At 56.2% G+C, this 22,349-nt stretch overlaps 9 protein-coding genes across 9 annotated transcripts; 6 read left to right on the top strand and 3 right to left on the bottom strand.

The window, feature by feature from the left end:
• Nucleotides 1-682: 682 nt before the first annotated feature.
• On the top strand, nt 683-3,753 carry FA10DRAFT_283381 (hypothetical protein; the record flags this gene model as incomplete). Its single annotated transcript, XM_025523834.1, has 2 exons — nt 683-832; nt 901-3,753. 2 exons carry the CDS (start codon nt 683-685, stop codon nt 3,751-3,753), a joined length of 3,003 nt encoding a protein of 1,000 aa, XP_025380951.1.
• Nucleotides 3,754-4,062: 309 nt separating this feature from the next.
• On the bottom strand, nt 4,063-6,619 carry FA10DRAFT_30670 (Arabinanase/levansucrase/invertase). Its single transcript, XM_025525420.1, has 5 exons — nt 6,199-6,619; nt 6,066-6,125; nt 5,847-5,986; nt 4,727-5,783; nt 4,063-4,664 (listed from the first exon to the last, which is right to left on the bottom strand). Exons 1-5 carry the CDS (start codon nt 6,464-6,466, stop codon nt 4,222-4,224), a joined length of 1,968 nt encoding a protein of 655 aa, XP_025380950.1. The 5' UTR covers nt 6,467-6,619; the 3' UTR covers nt 4,063-4,221.
• Nucleotides 6,620-7,275: 656 nt separating this feature from the next.
• On the top strand, nt 7,276-9,418 carry FA10DRAFT_237344 (glycoside hydrolase family 13 protein). The gene is made up of 4 exons (XM_025519104.1): nt 7,276-7,410; nt 7,475-7,658; nt 7,718-7,837; nt 7,912-9,418. Exons 2-4 carry the CDS (start codon nt 7,491-7,493, stop codon nt 9,403-9,405), a joined length of 1,782 nt encoding a protein of 593 aa, XP_025380949.1. The 5' UTR covers nt 7,276-7,410; nt 7,475-7,490; the 3' UTR covers nt 9,406-9,418.
• Nucleotides 9,419-13,337: 3,919 nt separating this feature from the next.
• On the bottom strand, nt 13,338-13,931 carry FA10DRAFT_274046 (histone-fold-containing protein). Its single transcript, XM_025523196.1, has 2 exons — nt 13,739-13,931; nt 13,338-13,678 (listed from the first exon to the last, which is right to left on the bottom strand). The coding sequence occupies exons 1-2, from the start codon at nt 13,799-13,801 to the stop codon at nt 13,430-13,432; spliced, it is 312 nt and encodes a 103-aa protein (XP_025380948.1). The 5' UTR covers nt 13,802-13,931; the 3' UTR covers nt 13,338-13,429.
• Nucleotides 13,932-14,137: 206 nt separating this feature from the next.
• On the top strand, nt 14,138-14,971 carry FA10DRAFT_237339 (histone 3). The gene is made up of 2 exons (XM_025519103.1): nt 14,138-14,381; nt 14,450-14,971. Coding segments are annotated over exons 1-2 (414 nt in total). The 5' UTR covers nt 14,138-14,380; the 3' UTR covers nt 14,863-14,971.
• A 1,253-nt stretch (nt 14,972-16,224) lies between these two features.
• On the top strand, nt 16,225-17,262 carry FA10DRAFT_248089 (Gar1-domain-containing protein). The gene is made up of 3 exons (XM_025519478.1): nt 16,225-16,583; nt 16,659-16,849; nt 16,911-17,262. Exons 1-3 carry the CDS (start codon nt 16,327-16,329, stop codon nt 17,165-17,167), a joined length of 705 nt encoding a protein of 234 aa, XP_025380946.1. The 5' UTR covers nt 16,225-16,326; the 3' UTR covers nt 17,168-17,262.
• Nucleotides 17,263-17,280: 18 nt separating this feature from the next.
• Nucleotides 17,281-18,334, bottom strand: FA10DRAFT_264356 (hypothetical protein). Its single transcript, XM_025520618.1, has 4 exons — nt 18,226-18,334; nt 18,150-18,164; nt 17,759-18,063; nt 17,281-17,680 (listed from the first exon to the last, which is right to left on the bottom strand). Exons 1-4 carry the CDS (start codon nt 18,226-18,228, stop codon nt 17,518-17,520), a joined length of 486 nt encoding a protein of 161 aa, XP_025380945.1. The 5' UTR covers nt 18,229-18,334; the 3' UTR covers nt 17,281-17,517.
• Nucleotides 18,335-18,581: 247 nt separating this feature from the next.
• FA10DRAFT_264353 (NAD(P)-binding protein) lies at nt 18,582-20,127 on the top strand. The gene is made up of 5 exons (XM_025520617.1): nt 18,582-18,645; nt 18,717-19,028; nt 19,096-19,351; nt 19,417-19,790; nt 19,889-20,127. The coding sequence occupies exons 1-5, from the start codon at nt 18,600-18,602 to the stop codon at nt 19,951-19,953; spliced, it is 1,053 nt and encodes a 350-aa protein (XP_025380944.1). The 5' UTR covers nt 18,582-18,599; the 3' UTR covers nt 19,954-20,127.
• A 636-nt stretch (nt 20,128-20,763) lies between these two features.
• Nucleotides 20,764-21,789, top strand: FA10DRAFT_264352 (hypothetical protein). Its single transcript, XM_025520616.1, has 3 exons — nt 20,764-20,866; nt 20,964-21,359; nt 21,435-21,789. Exons 1-3 carry the CDS (start codon nt 20,861-20,863, stop codon nt 21,498-21,500), a joined length of 468 nt encoding a protein of 155 aa, XP_025380943.1. The 5' UTR covers nt 20,764-20,860; the 3' UTR covers nt 21,501-21,789.
• The last annotated feature ends 560 nt before the right edge of the window (nt 21,790-22,349 follow it).

Below are 22,349 nucleotides of genomic sequence, written 5' to 3'. Positions count from 1 at the left end.
AGGTCCAAGGCAGCACGCGTCGGACCCTAGAAGGAAGCAAAAGACGAGGAGAGAAAGGCTGGGGACGGGAGATAAGAGAGAGAGAGAGAGAGAGAGAGGGAGAAGGGAGCAGGAAAAAGAGTCAGAAGAGCAGGGCGGCATCAGTCGCTTTACTCCTTCGCAGTACTCGTTCGCTTTCCTTGCCTTGCTGCCAGATTCGCTGGACTCGTACGCCTGTTCAGCTCAGAGGGGGAATTTACTTTCTCACCCAGGCCGCCTGGCGCACGCATCAACAGTCATCGAGCCACGCCGCGCCACGGGATCACGCCTCGCCCAAGTCGTCTAAGCCCCGTAGATCTCAAGGGAGCAATTGCGCGAGCTGCAAGGCCAAGTGAGCCGTCAAAGCAAAGAAGTCGCAGACAGGGCATCGTTGGCAACAGGCGGCAGCCGCCCTTGGCTCCCACCTCTAGGCTCCTCTTCTCCGCCTCAATTTCCTGCCAATTTTCACCCTCTGCTCATTTTCGACTCATTTTCGTATATCTGCGCCGCACTCTTCTCATCAGCCTTCCACCCACCTAATCCGTGGTGAAGGTGGCGTCAGAACACAGCTGTGGCAGCGCATCCACCCGGCGCAGACCCTGGTTTCAATATTCGAAACCTAAACGGCAAGCAAAGGGAGAGCAGGACAAAACTTAGGTTCGACATGCCCGCGGAAAAGACAGCTCGACGTGTGCTGCAGCCCGCCTGCGATGCCTGTCACGTCCGCCGCGTCAAATGCTCTCACGACCAGCCATGCTCCCACTGCTCGCGGCTTGGCTTGAGCTGCACCTACAGCAAGGCTTTTTCTGCCAAGGTGAGCTACTTGAACCGGAAGGGAATGTGGGTCGAGCACTGATGCTCATGCACCCTCCTCATCCACAGAAGAGCGCAGGCAGGAGAATCGAGGCGCTTCGTCAGGCCGAACGCGAGGGCGGCGGTTCCTCTAACCTCCCTAATGGCTCCAGCAACAGTCGGCCCAGCCCTTTTCCGCAGGGATTGAGCTCCTCTTCCAGTCAGTCATTCGACCATCGCGACCGGCCTCCGAGGAATAGCAGCGGACAGGGTGATGTCAGGCCGCTCAGCATGCCTTCTTCATGGCAGCCAGAATCCTCGTCTCGACCCTATTCTCTGAATGGAAGTGGAGGGCGGCAAGGTGTGGTAGATCACCATGGTGGGCCCCAACTTCCCAGTATACATGGCCATCCAGGCTGGTCGTCCGGGGGATCTGGAGGACCACCTCCGGGCGGGCAATATCATCCTGCTCCTCCCCCAAATGAGGGCGATGGGCCCTCGTACTATGGCAATCGCTACCCTCGTGAGCCTTCCTCGTCCTCGTCATCTGGTGCTGGTGCTCCCGCTCCCTCTTGGGGACCTGTCTCGAGCCGACCGCCACTCGAACACCAAAGGAGTGCGCCCGTCAATGGGTCTCGGTATCAGCCTCTCCAGGATCAGCAGCAGCAGCAGCAGCACCAGCACCAGTATCAACAAGCTCCATCCGACTACATGCCCCCCTCGGCGACGATGCCGCACCACCGAGGCATCCAATTCGCCGACCAGCACCTTGAACACTACGCCCCTCCTGCGCCCTCGAGCACAGCCTCGACTTCCAATCTCACCCTCGAGCACACGATTCCGAACGAAGACATTCTTAGATCCATCTTGCCACCCTTTAGCACCTCGATGGCCGACAGTCTCTTTGACGACAAGGGCATCTTTGACTCGCAGGCCTTCTTCTCGGAACCCAACCCACCGCTGCTCATCGCAACGGGTGAGGGCCAGCCTTCGATGTTGGAGCTCCTCGGGGCGTGTGCGCCTTCAGGGGAGACACCCGGCTCGGTGGCATCTTCGGGTATGGACAGCGCCAACGCGTTGCATGGTCATCAGGACGACGAGGACCAACCTCACCCGCTGTCCGATTCGGTTCTGATACCCACCCTGGCCCTCTTCTACGAGCGATTAGGCGGCGTGATGCCCGTCTTCTCGCGCACATGGATCTTCAGCAGGATGGACCGCGATGATCAGCACAACGATGCACAATTTGCCGCCATGCTCATGGCCATGTCGGCCTTGACCCTCATTCAGGTCCAACCCGAGGACAAGGAGAGGCGACAGTCGAGCAGGAAAAGGCGCCAACGGGCGATACAGCTACTCGAGGAGGCGCTCAAGATGAGAGAGGGCCTCTTCATGGGTCAATTACCAACGCTAGAAGCGACTTGCACTAGCTTCTTTGTTTTCGCGGCCCTCTTTGGTCTAGGCGAGCACTCAGCTGCTTGGTACCGGCTTCGAGAGGCGGTCACGCTGGGCCATCTTTGTAAGCTGCACGAGCCGGCGTCGTACGAGCATCTGCCCAAGGACGAGGCCGAGCGTCGATTGCGAGCATACTGGCTCTTGGCCATTACTGAGCGAGCCTTTGCCATCCAACGTGGCATGCCAATTACCCTTACAGGCAATCCGAGGGCTTCCACAGCCGGCTTGCGCGCCAAGTTGGGCATCAAGGAGCTCAGCGACTTCCCAGATTTGCAATTGAGGCTGTTCGATGTCGTCGACGAGAAGTTTGTCGATTGCTGGAATCGACGATGCGCCGGCGAAGGTTGCCGCAACTTTGACCGCGAGCGGGCTTTGGCGTTGTGGGAGGCCTTCGCCGATAGCAACATTGCCGTCGGCAAGGACGGAGATACAGCCGGACTTGCTAGCGCAGTGGAGGGAAGCGCAAATGATACGACGAGCGAGGCAGGCACGACCCAAAGCAATCTCGGCAGCGGATCCTTTGGGCGGTCGACGAAGAGCGCGACGATCAGCTCGACGTCGACGAGCCTGGACAAGCTGCCTCTCCAAAGGAGTCAGGTCCAGCGCGCAGACGTGGAAGTGACAAGGCACTGGCTTCTTAATCGCCTCTGGCTCATCACGCTTTCTCACGGTCTGCTTTCCATCGACGCCGTCGAGCCTCCACTGCGCATCGACCACGCCATCCACGTCGCTCGGTCGGCTCTCGATGTTTGCAGCAGCCTTTCGCTGCTCGCGATGGAGGCTCACGGCGTGGGCTTCCCCTACAAGCTCTACGACATTGCTCAGACGCTTATCATGCTGTGCAAAGACGAATCAATCGCAGCAGCCATAAGCGCGAGTGCAGCAAATGGGATGATCAACGCTGGCAGTGGAGGCGTACCCTCGACGGTGTCACACACGAGCACCACGACAGGGCAAGGCGGAACTCAAGGGCGGAGCCATGCACACTCGTCTTCTCAGCAGCAGCAATCATCGCCGGCTTTGTCGGATCGATCTGCAGGGGGAAGAAGTGCCGTGATGAATGGAGGAGCACATGGCTCGCCCCCCAACAGCGCTGCCAGCGCCAGCGGCCAGACGCCCAATTCGACGACTTCTTCGACGTCTTCCTCTGCCACGCTGCTGAACGCCAGCATCTCGTCGGGCCCCCAGTCGCTGCGACACACGGTCTCGCTCATCCTACGAGACTTTCTTGTCCTCTTTAAGAGGTTCAGGCAAGGTGACCACCCGTATCTCGACCTCCTCGTCAATGCAGTCAAGGAGCTGAGGAGCGAGCAGTGGGACAGTCGGCCATTTGATCACATTGTCGCCGAAATCGGGCTGAGCGAGAAAAACGGTCCTCCTCAGCCACCATCATCAGCGGGCGGTACCAAGAGCAGCGGACAGGAGCAGCAGCAGCAAACGACACCCATCAGGGAAGGCTTCCAACAAAGCAATCGAGCTCAATATTGACGGGATGGACGTAATCTTTCTCCTACTCAGCTTCTCTCTCACTCATTCTCTCTTCTAAATGTTTCTTCCCTCTCTCTGCGTTCTTTCTCACTGTACAAGGATCTCTCTCCTCTGTGTATCTACTTTCATCCTTCCCTTCTCGTCCTTCTCCTCTCTGGTCACTTGTACGTGTTGTGATAGTATGAATTAAATTGATGTTACCATTCTATCTACGAGAAGAGGTGCGGGCAATTTCCCCTCGTCTCAACAAGACCCCAAGGCTTCTGTGTCGTTGGATTTGCTCTTTGTAGCTCACTCGTCTCGTCTCATGGGGAAATGTACTGTGTGTTACGTCGGCAGAGGAGGAGGGAAAATGAAGAAGCTTTATCACCTAAGAATGTGGTCTAAGATCGTATGTGTATTGTACAGGAAAAAAACAATGTGGGAGCCTTGGCAGTGGGGATGTCTTTGTTGGAAACTAGTTGGGCTTCAAAGCCTCGAAGAGGAGGAAGCCGAGGAAGATGAAGAAGGAGGCACGATGTCGCTCGTCTCGCCAGTAGCCGTGCTGCCGGTGTGGGCGTCAAGCATGGCCGTCTTCAGGCCAACCCAAGCCTTTCCTCCGTGGATCTTGACCTTTCCAGCACCATGGACGAGGAATGAGACATCCTTGCAAGAGTCATCGTCGGCGTAGATCCTCGTCGTCAGGGCACAGCGGTCATTGATAAAGACTTCCAGAACGGAGTTGTCGAGCAAGACGTGCCACCTGAGCATCTCGAGCTTAGTCGAGGCATCAGCTTGCTGCTGTCGGAGTAGCGTAAAGGGCGCAGACACGGAGTCGAGATTGACGCTTCGTTCGGACGACGAGTTGGAGCGGCGCACAACGAGGCGCTCCTGACGTGGTTCATAGACGACCTCGACGTACCTCGACATGTCTATTGAAATCCAGGAGAGTAAGTGTCTGGTCTGGCAACACAAGAAAGGAATGCAGACTCACTGGAGTTGTGGCAGAGAATAAAGCCAATCTCGGTTGTCGTCGTCTCATCGAGAATCTCCATCTCGCATTCGATCTCGACGTTTCGCGAGTGTATGCCTTTCGCAGCCACAGTTGATTTGCCCTCGGACGGTGATCCTAGTTCTTGCGAGGGCAGATCAACCTCCACGGCAGATTCACGCAGAAGCTGAGACTCGACAACAGGTCTCGAAGCGAGCATGGTGAGCTTCTTGGTCCCTGCCACCGGACCCTCTTCAATGTGGAAGTTGGCCATCGAGGCTGGGTCAGTCTGGTTATTGAAAGTGCCGACGACTCGGTCGTAGGTGGCGTGGAAGAGCTCGCGGGGAAGCGCCATGCAACCAGACCAGCCCTGTTCTTCGTACCGGTCCTCGCCAAGGTCATCTTCAGGCACCCATCCCCAGAGAATGCGACGGCCGTCCTTGACATTGTGAAATGTCGTCGCAGCGTAGAGACAGCCGTGATCAATGAGGCAGCTCGCCTTTGGAAGCATCCTCGGCTGGTGCTTCTTCTCATCGACCGTCGCGGTCAAGGACAGGTCGCAACGGGCCCACATGGCATGCCGGTCTTTGAGATTCGCCCCGCAGCCCTCGACGTTCATGAGGAGATAGTTGTGGCCGTCGATTTGGAAGAAATTGCAGACCTCCCAGTTGCGACCCATGTCACCGCTGTAGCCCTTGGCCAGCTCCGTGTTGAGGCCGACGTCTGCGATGGTACCGATGTAGGACCACTCATGGAGCTTTTGCGGTGAGAGCTTGTATAGGAACGCCGTGGGAGTCTGATCTCGTAGGCCACCGGAGATGAGGCCATAGAGGTTGTCTGTACCCGTCTCTCCGAGCAGCTTGTCCATCTCGGGCCAGGCTGAGATGAAGGGATCGCGCCAAGAAATGATCTTGCCCTCGAGATCTTTTGGGGGAGAGTCGAGGATGAGCGACTGTTCACTGTGTGTCCACGTCTTGCCACCATCGGACGAGACAACCAAGGCGAGTTTCTCGGAGCCCCAATGGTAGTCTCGCGTCCAGTGGATTGGCAGATTAGAAACCTTGAGAGAGGAAAAGGTGTCAAAACTCGTTTCAGATAGCGCAGAGATCAAATCGGTACTCACAGCAGTGTAGACGGCCGTCATTTGGTCCTTTTCGCCGTTTGGTCCATGGAGAATCATGCCTCCAGAGAAGATGCCCTCGCCGTCGTAGGCCGTTGAGGATTTGATGACAGGCTCGTTGCTGACGTGCCTCCAGGTGACCACTGTGTGGAACACGAAATCAATTCAGTTCAAGCAAGAGGGGCGGAGGAGGGAAAGAAGCCAAAGACAGCTGGCACTCACGATCGGTCGAGGTGGCATGCATCCAGCTCATGTTGCCCCAAGTAGCCCCCTTTGGGTTGTCTTTGGTGGAAGAAGATGAAACAACGGTGAGCTGCTCTGAGTCGCGCCCCGGGGATCTGAAGAGCCGACTCACATTCGTAGAGGAGGTGATAAAGGCCGGTCTTGGGGTCAAACAATGGGCCACAAGGGTCGTTCATCCAATTCTTGGGAGCGATGAAGTGGTACGATGGCCTCCATCGTGTGAAAGGATCCTGGGTAGCCACGCTACTGGCGCCAGCAGGGCCGCCGAAAGACGTTGAGCCTGACGAGGTCTTTGATTTGCGAGAAAGGGAATGCGGACGAGGAAAAGAGGCACTGCGCGGGCTATGCGCAGAGCTCTGCAGAGGAGGCGAGACGAGCATGATTGGGAAACGACGTTGCTCGAGACGTCGTTTGTCGAGGAAGGAGGTTGGGGGGGAAAGGAGAAAGCTGGACCGTCGTTTATCTATGGGCAGGCAACGTCTAAGGGCGCGCGCTCAAGGGGGCGGACTGGGGTTCTGAGATTCGGGACGGGTCGGACGAAGCTGGGCGTAGAAGACGAGTCGGAATGTGGGCTAGCTGAAGGTGCTTAGCTCTCTCCTTTTCTCTTCCTCTCTCTTCTCCTCTCCCTACTGTCCGTGGGGTAAGAGATGGCGTGGACGGATTGTATGCACGAGAGAGCAAGCGCTGCTATCGCTCTATCGACGTCCTATGCAGGACCCCGGAGAGCTTTCGGTCGATGTAGTGAGTGCTGAGAGAGGTGTAGCGTAAAGATCGGGTTTCGTGCGAGTGCGTGGGTGCCCCTCGGTCGCTGCTAAGGCGTCTCTTGAATACGCCGGGGCAACGGCAATTACGCGGTGGTCGTTGTCGTCGTCGTGCTTGTGGTCTGCGGACGAGCGCTTTGGAGCGGCGCTTCCCCACTCTGAGCCACACACTCGACCACCAACAGCATGAGATGAGCGAGGCGTGAAAAAAGGACGGAGCGCAACAGCTGTGCAGATGCAGCCACATTCGGTTACGGTATTCTCTCCGGCCCTTTGGAAGTTGCGCCTGGCCAGGCCTCTGTTGTTTTTTATTTTTTTTGGTGGCTGCATGATTCTGACCGAGCTCGGTCCGAAGGGGCGTGCGTGCATATGCAGATTCTGCTTCTGCTCCCCTCCTCCCCCGCGTCGTGCAGGGACCAACTTGTGCCCTCGATCCACCCTCCACTCAGGAAGCATAGCCGGAGGAAGCCGCTACCGTCGCTTTCTCGTGCGCGCAAACGACAGATAGCCCATGTTTGGATGTTTGGGCTGCTCTCCCGGAAATGGATCTTGGCTTCGTAAAGGTCAGTTGAGCAGCCCGTTGACGTGCCACTGTAAGCCTATCGCTAATTCGATTCTTGCTAGCAGCGACGACGACGACGCGATGACTGAGCGGGGACTGCTACCGGCTCAAAAGACGGCGTGGTGGAAGGAGGCAGTTGTCTACCAGATCTATCCAGCCTCGTTTGCCGACTCAAATGGAGATGGCATCGGGGACCTCGAGGGTGTGCGGCGTCACTTGGACCATATCCAGTCTCTGGGGGCGACGATGGTGAGCTCTATCTGCACGACGCAGGGGAGAAGAAGCGAACACTGACGACCCTGTCCCAGCTCTGGCTGTGCCCACATCTCGAGAGCCCTAATGTCGACATGGGCTACGACATCAGCGACTACGAACGCATACAGCCCGGGTACGGCGACATGAATGACATGCAAAAGCTCATCGATGACGTAAGTGTTCTGCGTCTTTCTGGTGCTGTGCTCGCCATCGAATCCACTCTACTGACGCACCAGGGGATCAAAAGCTACACAGCCGAGGCATGAAGATCATGTTTGACCTTGTTGTAAACCACACGTCAGACAAGCACGCCTTCTTCGAGGAGTCGCGGTCGAGCAGGACCAATGCAAAGGCAGACTGGTACATCTGGCGAGACGCAAAGATAAACGCAGCAGGGCAAAAGAGCGAGCCAAACAACTGGGCTTCCATCTGGGGTGGCTCGGCGTGGACATGGGATGAGACTAGGCAGCAATTCTACCTTCACCTCTTCTCGCCCCAGCAGCCGGACCTCAATTGGGACTGCCCAGAGGTCCGACAAGAGATTCTCGATATTGTCACCCGGTGGCAGCGACGAGGTGTCGATGGTTGGCGGCTTGACGCCATAAACTTTATCTCCAAGCCCCAGAATAGCCAAGATGCAAGCCTCGATCTTCCCGACGCGCCCGTGACCGACCCATCCTCGCACTATCAACCTGCTTTCTGCCGCTTCAACCACGGCCCAAATGTGCATCGATATCTCAAGGAGCTCTACCAGCAATGTCTGCTGCCAGATGTGATGACTGTGGGTGAAGCAGCCCAGACGACGCCTCGACAGACGGCAGAGTACTGCAGTTGGGAACGGCCCGACAGGGAACTCCAAATGGTCTTTGGCACGGATCATGTCGATCTCTACGGAGGCTTCGAGATTGGCCCACCAAAGCCCCTGCGACACGGCGATTTTATAAGTACAGTCAACAAGTGGGCCACAACGCTCCTCGAGCACGGCAGCTGGGCTTCGGTCTTTGTCTCGAACCATGATCAGCCCCGACCGGTGAACAACATCCTGCGAGGATCGGCGCCTGAGCATCGAGTCAGGGCGGCCAAGCTCCTGGCCCTATTCGAGTGCTGCCTCACGGGCACGCTCTTCGTTTATCAGGGCGAAGAGATCGGCATGATCAACGTGCCTGAGGACTGGCCCATCGAAGACTATCCCGACCTCGTCACGCAGAAATTCTACTCCGAGGAGCTTGAGCGGAGGAAAAAAGTGAGCGGCAGTGCGGACCCAGACATGAGCGATGTCATGCTCGGCATCAACCGAAAGGCAAGAGATAATGCCAGGGTGCCGATGCCCTGGGACGACACTCCCTTGGCTGGCTTCACAACTGGCAGGCCTTGGATGCGCGTCAATGAGGATAATCGCGTGTGCAATGTCGCCGCGCAGGTCAACGACAAGGACAGCGTCCTCTCCTTTTGGAAGGAATGCATCGCCCTTCGCAAGTCCCATCCGGCTCTCAACTATGGCACCTTTGAGCTCGTCCCTGCTAGAGGCTCCGAAGATGTGTGCTCATTTGTGAAGAGGCACGGCAAAGATCGTCTGCACTTCGTGGCCAATTTCGGCCAGACCCGCGCGTCAGTCACGATTCCTGCCCTGGATCTGGGCCATTTTGAGCTCGTCAAGGCCAACGTCGCTTCCTCTGCACCGTTGTCTGATGGTGATGTATTTGTCCTAGAGCCATTTGAGGCGAGACTGCTCATACCTTGATCAGTGAATGGATACTTTTTTGAGCGTGTGCAATCTGCCTTCGCGCGCCGCTACGCGACGCGTTAGCCGCTGGTGCCTCTCGAAGAGGGGACCGTTGACGTTGTGAGCTCCTGTCTACTCCTATGTCACTGTCAAATGAGTCCGAATGTTGTAGCCTCACAGTTCTAGATCTATACCGCGCAACTTGTGGTCCGTTGCGTCCAATGGACTTGTGCTATGGACGCTTGCCCGCGACGCGTCTATTGCCGACGCAGCACGCCCGCCAAGTGACCCCTGCTTGCTGGATAGGAGACCCGTGGCAAGACGTCACTGAGCATGCATATGTAGGCCCTGAAGTAGCCTTCGTTATAAAGATCAAAAGAGCCCTCACCAGTCTCTTTCTTCCTCTTCCGTTGCCTCTCACCATTCTATCCTCTCGACGCACAAGGCTGGTTCCTTGTGTTCATCATCTATCAGCAACCTTCTACGAATCATTGCAAATCACACGTTCAGACCCTTTTTCTTGACACTATGCAGTACCAAAGCCCCGTACCGCCTTCCCAAGTCAGCCGTCAGGATGACTTCGGCCTCCAGCAGCCCAGTCATTCTGTCGCGTTTGACTCACTCTCCCCTAAACGTCGCAGCAGCAGCGCCTACTGGGAAGGAAGCTCGGCGATGCTGTCACCTCCGGATTCGCCCAGCATGTCCATTCCGTTCGACTTCCAAACAAGTTTTGAACAATTTGGACCCGATCATGTAGGCACAGAGCCTCTTGGCCGGCCAACATACATGGAGGACACGGTTCACACTATTGAAGACAATCTGGTTGGGGTGCAATCTAATCGAACTTCTCCCTCAACGCAGAGCAGCAACCTTGAGAAAGGTGTTCCTGAGCGATTGCTGAGGAACCAGGACGTTGCCATACTCTGTTCCGAGTCTTCGCCAGATCCACTCAGGCGACCGCGAGCCAGCAGTCAGGAGAACGAGGAAGAAGACCTTCGGGATATCGTCGACGGTTGTCTTTGCGACGAGGACCAGCAAAGTCAACTCAGCTCCGACAGCGTGCAATTGCTCGACCAAGAAGTAGACGGTGGCTTGCAAGGTTTCAGCAATGTTCGCAAGCGGATACGGGAGGAGGAGAGCCACCCTTCCGGATGCTCCGGACCCGGGCCCAGATCCTTTTATCAATGCGCGCCACCAGCGGCTGGTTACTTCGGCTTCACGGTAGATGCGGGAAATAGTCTGGGACTTGGTGGATGGTCGCAACTTGCCCAGCGGTACCACAACGACATGTATCGGCTACAGCAAGAGGTCAGACAGCCCCCCGAGTCCAACGTGCGTAGGCTACCGACCTCGAGTCCGGCCGCAGCTGTTCCACCCGGACCCCTGATTGATGCAACTTCCCAGTCCACGCCCAAGATAGAGAGTTCAGGGGCTTCGACGGTACAGCAGAAGATTGCGATTCAGGGTGTCCGTCCTGCACTCCATGTATCCGCTCAATCTGCGGACTACCGTCATTTGACCGACTCGGAAGTGATCAGCTCGTCAGCAGGGCACCAGCAGTCTGCGGGACTGCATCGACGCTCCAGCGACCTTGGCATTTCCGTCAGCCCTCGCCATCCTTGGTCAGACAGAGAAAAGATTCCAGGACCTCTCTTCGCCTGGCGAGTACTGATTGAGGACCGCGTGACTATCACCCGGAGCAGGACGGTCCGATCAGGTTTAGATAAGCTTTGGACGCCATGGAGCAAGGGTGCTAAGGCTCTTCAAGTGCCGCTCCCGTCGGACAAACACCGCAAAGTCGAGCAGTGGATGAATTCGATACTTCCTGGAACCTTCGGCCTTGAGAAGACCTTCTCTACCACGGATGAAGATAAGACGCCTCAGCAGACCTGTATTTGTCCGGTCAGGGGTACTTGCGTCTCCGAATCTTCATCATCGTCGGAATCATCGCCGCCTTCTTCACCGTCGTCTCCGACTCTGTCGACGCACAGCCAGGCCGTTTCGCTCGACTCCGTCGCGTCTGCGCATCCATTGGACGGAGAACACAGTAGTGATTGCAACCTGGGTATTCAACTTGCCAGAGATGCAGTGCCCACTCCTTTCCGGCGGCGACGGAACGCTCAAAGCAGCCTTCCTCCTCTCGACAGAGACACGCTAGTAGACGGAGAGCGACAGAAACTAGCAAAGATGTCAAGCTTCGAGTCACGCACCAGCTCACCAGATTCCACTCCCGTCGCCACTGAGTCGAGCAAAGGTAGAATGCAGGCCGAAAGATCTCAATCGCCTCGGCAAGTCTGTCCTTTTCAGCGACCAATCTCGGCCAGAGGTCTCCGCGTTGTGTCCCCTGCTGGACCTGGTGTGACGCAAGAGGTTCGCTCCGTATGGGACGACGATAGCGACGACGACGCCAGCTCGGGAGTTTCCAGCCCTACGGAAAGTGTTCGCTCCAACATGATGCGGAAACCGTCACGCATCGTATCGAACCCTGTCTTGCCGATTCGAGGAATGCTGAGGAGCCTCAGTATGAGCTCAAGGTCGCCTCCCCCTTTGCTTCCGAATTCAAGTGACCAGCACCCGAATGTCGACCATCCCTTTGTTCGATCGACGACCTGTTCCGTACCTCACCTCCGTGGAGGACGTCGCGATAAGTGGGCCCAGCCAGCACGGAAAAGTCGACAGGAGCGGCGAAGCAGTCAGTGTGATGTTGGACTCGGGATATGCCTTAGGGACAGTGACGACACTTTCGATGAGTACTGGCTAACCGGGGACGAGAACCACAAGGACGACAGCATCTTCGATGAAAGTGCTCTTCTGGAGCCTCGTCAGCCTCGCAAATTGAAAAATGCCCGTCAAGCGCCGACCCCACGAGCAAAACCTTCGTCTTCATGCGCCTCAACATCGTTCGACCTGTCCACGCCAAAGCCGGATGTAAGGACGAAAAAGGCCGCGCTCGACAAGCAGAAAGCAGAAAATTCACATGCTATAGCACCACCGTTGCCAGTCACCTGTCAAAGGCAGATGCGGGCATGGTCGATGATTGGTGTCTCGTCAAAATTTCTCAATTTCAAGGACGAGGTCGAGATCCACCGACAGACGTGCACATACGACGTCCCTTGCAAGGTGTGTAGGCGCTTTCTGAGTAGAGCCGAAGAATTCGACCGGGGCTTTGCCAAGAACGAGTGCGCAAATGATAGCGAAGAATAAAGAAGTTCCCTTTCCCTACTTGGTCTGGACCAGGACGAAGGTAGTAGCCATGTATAATATCAGCTGTCATAACACTCTTTCCTCTACTTCAGTTCGTAGAGATACCCCTCATCTGGCTGTGGTCTTCCGTTGACGCGCCAGATTCTCTTGACTGAGGGTTGAAAAATGGGTCGGTAGGATGAGACACAACATTCACGATGTAAGAGCTGCGGTCAAAAATAAGTCTACCGCACATTGTTTCTGAGGGTTCAAACAATGAGAAGGAACAAATATATTATCCAGAGCTGAAGGCGCAGCACACGCCGTGGCTTCGCCACGGCGTGTGCGGTTCCCTATCAGGTCTCTTGCTGATGTGAGGTGATGTTGTGCTGATGTCTCGCCGGCCTGGGACGATACTGTAGGGGAGCAGAGCCACAGTACTTGGTACACACGATCTTACGCCAGAAGGTGAGGATCAAGAATCCCGGCGGGTTTCGCCGGGATTTGGTCCGAGCCTTCTGGTCCATATGATCGTGTGTACCAACTACTGTGGCTCTGGTCCCCTACAGTCCCCTTGCAGAGCGTTGGCTCTGGTTTCGAGCTTGAGTGCGAGCTTGAAGTCGATACACCCATCTCTGAAGCTCACACTGTCCTTCATGTCCTTTCCTTGGACGCATACCAAAGACCATGATCAAAGCGAAACGAGAGCGCACGGGGCCCAGCACGAACCTGCAATGGGCAGCACACACACACACACAGATCACAGAAGAGGGTAGCGGTCGCGAGCGCGCCATATGTCACATGCGGAAGAGGCATAGAAGGCTATAGTACAGAAACAGAGACAAAGAAAAAAGTCTCTTTATGCGCCAAAACCGTAGAGAGTCCTGCCTTGCCTCTTAAGGGCGTAGACGACGTCGAGCGAGGTAACAGTCTTGCGCTTGGCGTGCTCAGTGTAGGTAACCGAGTCCCTGATGACCGACTCGAGGAAGAGCTTGAGGACACCGCGGGTCTCGTCGTAGATCAGGCCCGAGATACGCTTGACACCGCCACGACGCGCCAGACGGCGGATGGCGGGCTTGGTAATACCCTGGATGTTGTCACGAAGAATCTGCGGAGCGGAATCAATGTCAGTCGCTGCGGGAATGTCTGTTGTTCAGTTGTCACTCACCTTGCGGTGACGCTTAGCGCCGCCCTTGCCAAGACCCTTGCCGCCCTTGCCGCGTCCAGACATTGTTATAGAAGGTTGAAAAGGTGGGGTGGTGGTGGGTGGAAGTGTTGTTTGCCGAAGCGAGTGAGTTGATGAAGGGAAGATCCACCCTCCGACCGAAAGCCCGCCTTCTTATAATCGACTGGTGAGTTCCGCCTCCAACGTGGGGTTCGACGTCAAAAAATGTCGATAACGAGCCTCGTTTTCCAGGCCTCTACAAAGACACGCCATTAAAATAAAACTCCGTTTCGTGATCAGAACGCGACGCCATTTCAATGACAAGTCCGGCACGTGAGGCTGCTCCACTGCCTGCACTGAGACTCTCGACGCGTCTTTGATTGAGAATTTATGGCGTTGCCTTGACTGCTTATTTCTCCGGCACAGAAATGGCGTCGCTTGCTCATAGACCCCGTTTGACAGAGCACGAGACCGGGCGGAATTCTGAATGACGCATGCCACGCCGTTTCTCCGTCTCCTCTGCGGTTCGAGCTAGACGGCGAAAAGTAGAAAAGGGAGCCGAATCAAATCGTCTATCTCATCCCTTCCCCACTCCAGTTTTCACCTCTTTCCCGAAGTACCTCACTTCTACCTCAACCTACCACAAGTGAGTTGCTGTCAGGCACAAACATACTTCCCATGCACACGCATGCTTACATCTCCGCCCCACCACAGTGGCCCGCACAAAGCAAACCGCCCGCAAGTCCACCGGAGGCAAGGCCCCCAGGAAGCAGCTCGCCACCAAGGCTGCCCGCAAGTCGGCCCCCTCGGCCGGCGGTGTCAAGAAGCCCCACCGTTACCGCCCTGGTACGGTCGCTCTCCGCGAGATTCGTCGCTACCAGAAGTCGACGGAGCTCCTCATCCGCAAGCTGCCCTTCCAGCGCCTCGTCCGTGAGATCGCACAGGACTTCAAGACCGACCTCCGCTTCCAGTCGAGCGCCGTCATGGCCCTCCAGGAGTCGGCCGAGGCCTACCTCGTCTCGCTCTTCGAGGACACCAACCTGGCTGCTATCCACGCCAAGCGTGTCACCATCCAGCCCAGGGACATTGCCCTCGCCAGGAGGCTCCGTGGCGAGCGTGGCAGCTAGACGTCTCGTTCCCCATTCGAGATACACTACCACCGCATACGCTCTTTTTGTTGTACCATAGTTCTTAGCCCGGCGAACAACCTATGTCATATGGCGTTACCGCTCTTCCTCTGCTTTGTGTGGTGTTCCGCGGTCGTGTGTCTGGAATGTTTCGATGACGTGTTCTGCTCTAGGTCCTGTGTGCGCTTGGTAATGTGAGACAATCGGCGTTCGCTCTGTCCTGCGTGTGTTTCTATACTGTGGTGTAGTTCGTAGTACCCGTCGTATATCTCGATATTATGTTCAGATGCGACTTCTGTATGAACTCCCCTGCGAAGCCCCGTCTCGACGAGGACTCCGACGGGTGATCGATCGGTATGGCGTAAGTCTTCTTGCTTCCGTCGTCGTAAAAGGAAGACTGTATACGTGATAGGCCCGATTTGCAAGAGCAATGCATACGACGACGAAACTGGCGAGTGAAGGCCGGTGATGCATTACGAATTCGTCAGTATTGGCCCCTATGTTATTCGCCTGCTCGCCTGCTCTCTAGAGGCACTATTCGATGCCATGTAGTCTTTTGTAGTGCATTGCTAGATCATCGACAGCCTCGATGACCTCGATTACTGCGTGAGTTGTGATAATTGCGCATCTCTCCAATTTTTCGCCCAACTCTTGTTCCCATTTGGATTATGTCGAGAGCGCCCGTGACTGTTCCCACTCGTCATGTATCGCCGCTTGCTGCCTGGAAGAAGTGTTGTTACTGCTAGTTCGAGCAGTTGCTGCTAGACTATCCTGCCTTCGGGCACCATTACCCGATGATGGCGTTCTCGTCATCAATGCTCGGGCACGACAATCTCATCTCTTACTATTATTGATTATTGATTAAAAGTGAAGCCGGTGCTAGAGCCGAGCCCCTTACCATGCTCCGCCAAGGCAGTAACTTGTCTCGCTCTTGGCGTCGGTACCCGGCAAGGTGAGACCCCTGCTATCTATTTTCGCCGACAATGTTTTAGAGGCTGTAGAGCCATATATCACGGTGCCAACTACCAAGTATATTGATACACGGCCGAAGCGGTACCAAAAGCGCATACAATGAGCTTTTCCGAAACAGCTATACCGTCCATGAGCAGCTCAACAGGTAGTTCGTGATGAAGTTTTATTCGTCTTGGGCCACCAAATGCGGCGGTCACCATTACCGTGAGCGACGAGATCGACGGCGGCGTCCAAAACACGCGAGTCAAACTATGTCATCCGAGAATGTCATGAAGATCACTCTTCTGTCACACCAGAGGAGAAAAAGAGAAGCACGTGCAAATGGGAAGCTGCGAATTTTCAAAGCTTCACCCTCCTCCTCTGACCGGGTCTGGAGCTACAAATTTGACTTGCGTTGAAGGAGGTCATCGTCGAGCATCCACGGAAACGGCGAGCACGCAACAGGCGAGCAGAGAGCCCGGTAAAAGAAACTTAGCGCAACCCTCTAGCGAAATGTCATTCCGAGGCGGTGGACGCGGTGGTGGTGGTGGCCGAGGAGGCTTCGGCGGTGGTCGCGGCGGTGGATTTGGCGGTGGATTCGGCGGTGGTGGTGGCAGGGGCGGTGGCCGAGGCGGCTATGGCGGAAGGGTCCCCGAAGGACCACCGGAGTATGTCCAGGAGATGGGCAGCTTCATGCACGCAGTCGAGGGTGAGATGCTCTGCGCGAGCACAAACGCCAAGCAGGTCCCCTACTTTAATGCTCCCATCTAGTGAGTCCATGGCATCTCACACCAAGGCTTGAGCATCAAAGATGGCTCTTGCTGACACGAGAGATACACGAACAGCCTCGAGAACAAGTCGCAGATCGGAAAGGTCGACGAGATCCTGGGGCCGATCAACGAGGTCTACTTTACCATCAAGATGGACCAGGGCATGGTGGCCTCGAGCTTCAAGGAGAACGACAAGGTCTACATTAGCGGCGAGAAGCTGCTGCCCATCGAGAGGTTCCTTCCCAAGCCCAAACAACTTTTCAAGGGTGAGTGTAGCTGCATCTGGCTGCTGCATATGTTTCTTCCTCTCTGATAATGTCAAACCAGGTCCTAAGCCGAAGCGTGGTGCAGGTGGACGAGGCGGAGCGCGCGGCGCTCCTCGGGGCGGCGGACGAGGCATGGGCCGTGGTGGATTCGGTGGAGGACGTGGTGCACCCCGGGGGCGAGGAGGCTTCGGCGGCGACCGAGGCGGTGGTCGCGGGAGGGGTGCGCCTCGAGGCGGCGGCGGCTTTGGAGGTGGCCGCGGCGGTGCCGGAGGCTCAAGAGGCGGCGGTGGCTTCCGCGGTGGCCGAGGTGGCTACTAGGCTCCTCCTGCTCCCTTTCTATTTCCCCATTCGCCTGTCTCTCTTCTGTTCTTCTTTCTTCTCGGTGACCTCGAAATGTACATCTGCACACACATACACACACTGGCTGCAGCTGCTGCTTTTGCTTGTAGAATTTGCGCGCGCTTTTTCATTCTGACATGAAGCGATCCGATCGCAGGCCTCAGTCAGGACCAGGAAGGTGCTGTATGAGGGAGTAGGAAGTATAAGAAGACACAAAGAGAGAAGAGAAAGCTGGCCATCTGTTTCGGTCCACTTGGCCCTGGCTCGAGAGAAGAGGAAAGGGAGACGATCGGGGGCGAGGCGGCCGAAGAGCATAGACCGACGCTTTCCTACAGGCTCTCCATCTGCTGCACCACCTCGTCGAGCTCCCTCTTGGAGGCCTGGTACCTCTCCTGCGCCTCTTCGTACTTTTGCTCCCACTGGTCGCGCTCCTGCTCGACACGCTGCACCTGCCTCTCAAAGTGCTCAGCCTTGACGTCAACCTGGCGGAGCCTATGGAAGCGAATCAAAAAGTAGAGAGGTCAGCGATTAGAAGGAAAAACATGCCTAGATCGACAGCCGAGCACGCACTTCTCCGTCGTCTCCCTCAGGTTCTTCTCGGCCGTGTCGAGCTCGCTCTCGAGGAGGCTGATCTTTCTCTGGAGGCCGTCTGCGGCCGACCGGCTGCTCTCCTCCTCGTCCTTGCTAGTCTTTGCATCATGGAGCTTCGACTCTGCCTTTTCCAGATCCCCCTCGAGGAGCCCGAGCTTGTGCTGGAGCGAGGCAATCTCCTGGTCCTTTTGGAGGTTCTCCTGGTCCAGGCGCTTGTTGTTCACCTCGGCCGCCTCGGCGCGCTCGATGGCGGCATCGGCCTCAATGCGGAGCGAATTGAGTTTCTAAAAATGAGCAAGAAGAAAGGGGGTCAGCGAGACCGCGTGGGAGACAGAGACGATCAGGCTCATGCTGAGCGAGGAGAGCGTACCTCCTTGATTCGGTCCTGGAGATAGAGATATGATCAGTGACTGAATCATCGCAAGTAGCGAGCCACCCGCACACACCATTTCAGAAGTCTATCTTGGGCCTCGCTCGTGAAGGGAAGAAAATGAGAAAGAGAAAGGTGAATCTGTGGTGACTGCCGCGGTCGCGATGATTAGCAACAGGGGAGGGTTGGTAAAGGAGGCGAGAGTCGATGACTTTGAGACCAACTCAAAAGCTGTGGCGCGCGCGCCTGCTCTGTTTGCCTCGCCTCTGCTTTGGCGCGCGGTCCGCCAGCTCAGATGGAAACCAGGCCGTGCACTCTTGACTGCCACGTGGCTGCTTTTCGGGACACGGAAGACTCAGCGTGGTTGGGACGCAACTTCTTCACTCGAACCTCTCGGCCTAGCAACGGGCAGAGAGAAGACGTCGCCGCTCGCTGCAAACAGAAGACGAGATGAACTTCTTCAGTAGCTTTCAGGAAAAGGTGCAGCTTCACGCCGGTGAGTCTCCGTAAGCTCAACATAAAGTGCAGCCTGGAAAATAGCTAAAAGGAGTGGTGTGAGGGTCACAGCGTCTTCGACGACGACGACAAAGGTATCGGTTCCCCTGGTCCTTCTCGCCGCCGTGGGGGGTCTCGTGGTCTTCAATTGGGCGCTTTCGATCCTTCAGCTCGTTCTGGACCTCTATGTGCTCCCGGGCGTGTCTCTGTCTAAGTTTGGCGCAGCTAAGAAGGGCCAGCCCGGCCAGGGCGCCTGGGCTGTCGTGACGGGAGCAACTGACGGCATTGGCAAAGAGTTTGCCCTTCAACTCGCCAAGCGCGGCTTCAATGTCTTTTTGGCCAGCCGGACGACGGCCAAGCTCCAGGCAGTGCAGGAAGAAATCGGTGCGTGACCGCACTCGCGCGCATGAGCGATGGAAAAGAAAAGAAAGCTTACTCTAAGGGACTGCAGGACAAGCTGCACCAGGGGCAAAGGTCGACTGGTTCCCAATTGACTTTGCAGCTGCCACGGCAGATGACTATGCCGCGCTCGCAAAGGCCATCGGCGATCGAGACGTTGGCGTGCTCGTCAACAACGTGGGCATGTCGCACAACATGCCTGTGCCCTTTCACGAAACCGAGGACAAGGAGCTCGAGAACATTGTCAACATCAACGTCTTTGCAACACTGCGTGTGACCAAGATCGTGACGCCTGGCATGGTTAAAAGGTGCGTATTCGAGCTCTGCCTGACCCTCGAGAAGAGACATGCTGACCAGCTCACGGACAAAACAGAAAGCGTGGCCTGGTCCTCCAACTGGGCTCCTTTGCCGGTCAGTTTCCCTCCCCGCTGCTCTCAACCTACTCTGGCACGAAGGCCTTCTTGATCGGCTTCAATGCCGCCCTGGGCGAAGAGCTCAGCCGGTCGGGCGTTACGGTGCAGCTGCTCAACACCTACTTTGTCGTTTCGGCCATGAGCAAGATCCGAAAGTCGTCTGCGCTCATCCCAATGCCGAAGCCCTACGTTGCAAACGTCTTGGCAAAGATTGGAAGGCAAGGCGGTGCCCAGGGACGACCCTTTGAAGGCACCGTTTGGCCCATGCAAGGCCTCTTTGACTGGATCATTACCAACCTTGTCGGTACCCGCTACCGACTCAGCTTTACCTACGGTCAGTACCTTTTTCTCCCTCCGCATCTCTGCGGCTCTGCTAGCCTGTGCTTGGCCGTCTGCTAACGAAGCACGGAATCGTTCTTTAATTGATTGCAGACCAGCAAGCAAGCATCCGAAAGCGTGCTATCCGAAAAGCCGAGCGACAAGCCAAGGCTCAGTAAAGTTAAGCGCCTAGACCAGCGTCGCAAAAGTTGATCGCCGGGCCTGAACGAGGACGGAAAGGGAAACGAAGAGAAGATCAAAGGTAGATTCACAGATGGACGGTTGGGAAAATAGGCAGCGATGAGAGGAGAGGAATTAATGTATCTACAGTGCCTAGCTAGCATGGAGCAACCTGCAAATCTCCACTTCATTTGGCCGAGTTTATTTCGAGACCTGTCCCTTCGCATGGAACATGTCGCATGCCAGGGCTAATGATTGTAGCGCTGCCTCGAGACGCGCTCCAGTTTTTGAGTTATTTCCCGACAATCGACGTGTCTTGTTTGATGCCAGGCTTGCCTCAGCCGCCGCCAACCCCATCTTTTTTCGGTGTTGTTTTCATTCGTTTCTACTGTGCATCAAGCGAGCGCGCTCTAATGCGATCGTGCCAGGCTGCAACGTACATACAACTCAGAACACATAGCATGCCTCGCTGGCTCGACTGGTGCCTAATAATGTGTACCCGTGGCAAGTCAGTCAATAATGGCAAAACTTGCCGGGCCAGAGGAAGAGATAGAGCCGTGAGATCATCAGGGAAGCGCAGCATATCAGACGGTGAATATGCGCTCCGGGCAAAGCCAAATTCAAGGGGCTTGTATTGAAGCATGATGTGAACGAGGCCGAATCAAGCAAAGTGCAGAGTGCAGCATCGTATTATATTGTTTTTGGACCGAGCCAAGTTCAGGTTGGGAGGACCGGACCTGGGGGTGGGACTGGGCAAGAAACGGGCAGAGATACAAAAGGAAACACGGCCCTGGACTGCCGTCTGGTCACCACCATCGCTCTCTCTCCCTCCCTTTTCTGTGCACCCCGTCCGATTTATTCACCGTCGTTTACGGATCACTCTCTTTTCTTTGCTTCCTAGTGACAATGCAGGTGAGCAGAGGGAAAGAGGGCGGGGAGGAGGATTTGGACGCGAGCATTTGGGAACCGTGAAGAGCAGGTGAGAGCTGACCTTGTCGTTTTGCCCCAGTTCCTCCGTGTCTTCTCCATCCTGGCTATTGCCAGCGCCACCTACGCCTCGGCCTCTGTTAACATTGCTGCCGATGGCCTCGTCACCGAGATCCCCGAGGCAGCCGTCAAGTACGCACAGTCGCTCCTGGCTGAGGGCTCTGCCGGCACAGGGTCGCTCGACGGACGTGGCGAGAGGCCCCGCAAGCGTGGTGACGTTGTCAAGGGTGACTGCTCGCAGGGCTCGGTGCAGTGCTGCGACCAGACGATCAACGACAGCCAGAAGAAGAAGACGCTCGCCGGCCTCCTCGGCGTCAACGACGTCGTCGGTCAGATTGGCCTCAACTGCGCTCAGCTCCCCATCAACGGCATTGGCGGTTCCGTCGCAGTGTCCAACACATGCAAGAGCTCGCCCGTGGTGAGTGTGGCACCGTCATCTTTCTTCGGGCGCTTGATCTACGTGAAGCTCACAACACTACTTTTTCCACAACAGTGCTGCAAGAACGTCACGCAGAACGGCCTGATCAACTTTGGCTGCATCTCGCTTCCCCTCAACTAAGGGCTCCTCGATTGCTCCCACCAGGACGCTCTTCCTTCTCCGCCCTCACAGCTGCCCTCTTCTTCCGACATTTCCCTGACCCGACCAAACGTTTCTCGCCCCGGCATCTCTAGATCCCAGGGGGCGGTTGATCATCTTCACATACATATGGACAATCTCACTTGAGCAAGCTCAATTCTTCTCTCCTTCTCAATCCTTAATGTCATTTCCTCTCTATCTCTCAGCAGGATTGATGATAGCAATTGCCTCTTTTCCTACTCTACTCTGTGTTCTCCCTCTTCCCCTCCTGGTCGGTTGATTGAGAGGGGTCCCGGACGAACCTTAGCTCTGGCGGAAGCCAGACGAGACCGAGGACGTCCAAAATGTCTGCTTCTGACCCCTTGCCGACTTGGATGCGCTCCCATTCCACCGCTTCTCCTTCGTCAACAGAGGTATTGTTGACGTCCATCGTCTGAGCCACCCCCGTCGGGCCGTCATCGAGGCTCAAGGATAGATCGAGATCCTCCGGCAGGCCCATCTCCTTTCTCATCTGCCGCATCCTCTGCTCGCCTGCTGTTTCTGTTTTCAGGACGGGCTCGGCCGGTCTGGAAGCTGTCTCCTCATCATCGATCTTTCGAATGGTGATGCCGGGCGGTGTTTGGCCCTGATCCTGACCCTGACCCTGGACCTGACCCCTTGTTGTCCTTCTTGTCCTTAGGGCCTCCTCCTCAGCACAAACGTCGCCCACCTCCTTCCGACGCCATAGGCCGTATTTGTCGAGAGTCAGACCGTAGCCCTCACGAGCGAGGAGCTGGAGGAAATCAATGTAGGATGTTGAGCCCGTCAGAAAGAGCTGGGCGGCGCCGCGGC

This window comes from Acaromyces ingoldii, assembly GCF_003144295.1.
Source record: "Acaromyces ingoldii strain MCA 4198 unplaced genomic scaffold FA10scaffold_1, whole genome shotgun sequence".
NCBI lineage: Eukaryota > Fungi > Basidiomycota > Exobasidiomycetes > Exobasidiales > Cryptobasidiaceae > Acaromyces > Acaromyces ingoldii.
The sequence above is the reverse complement of the archived record's forward strand: the minus strand, read 5'-3'. Positions and strand labels throughout refer to the sequence as shown.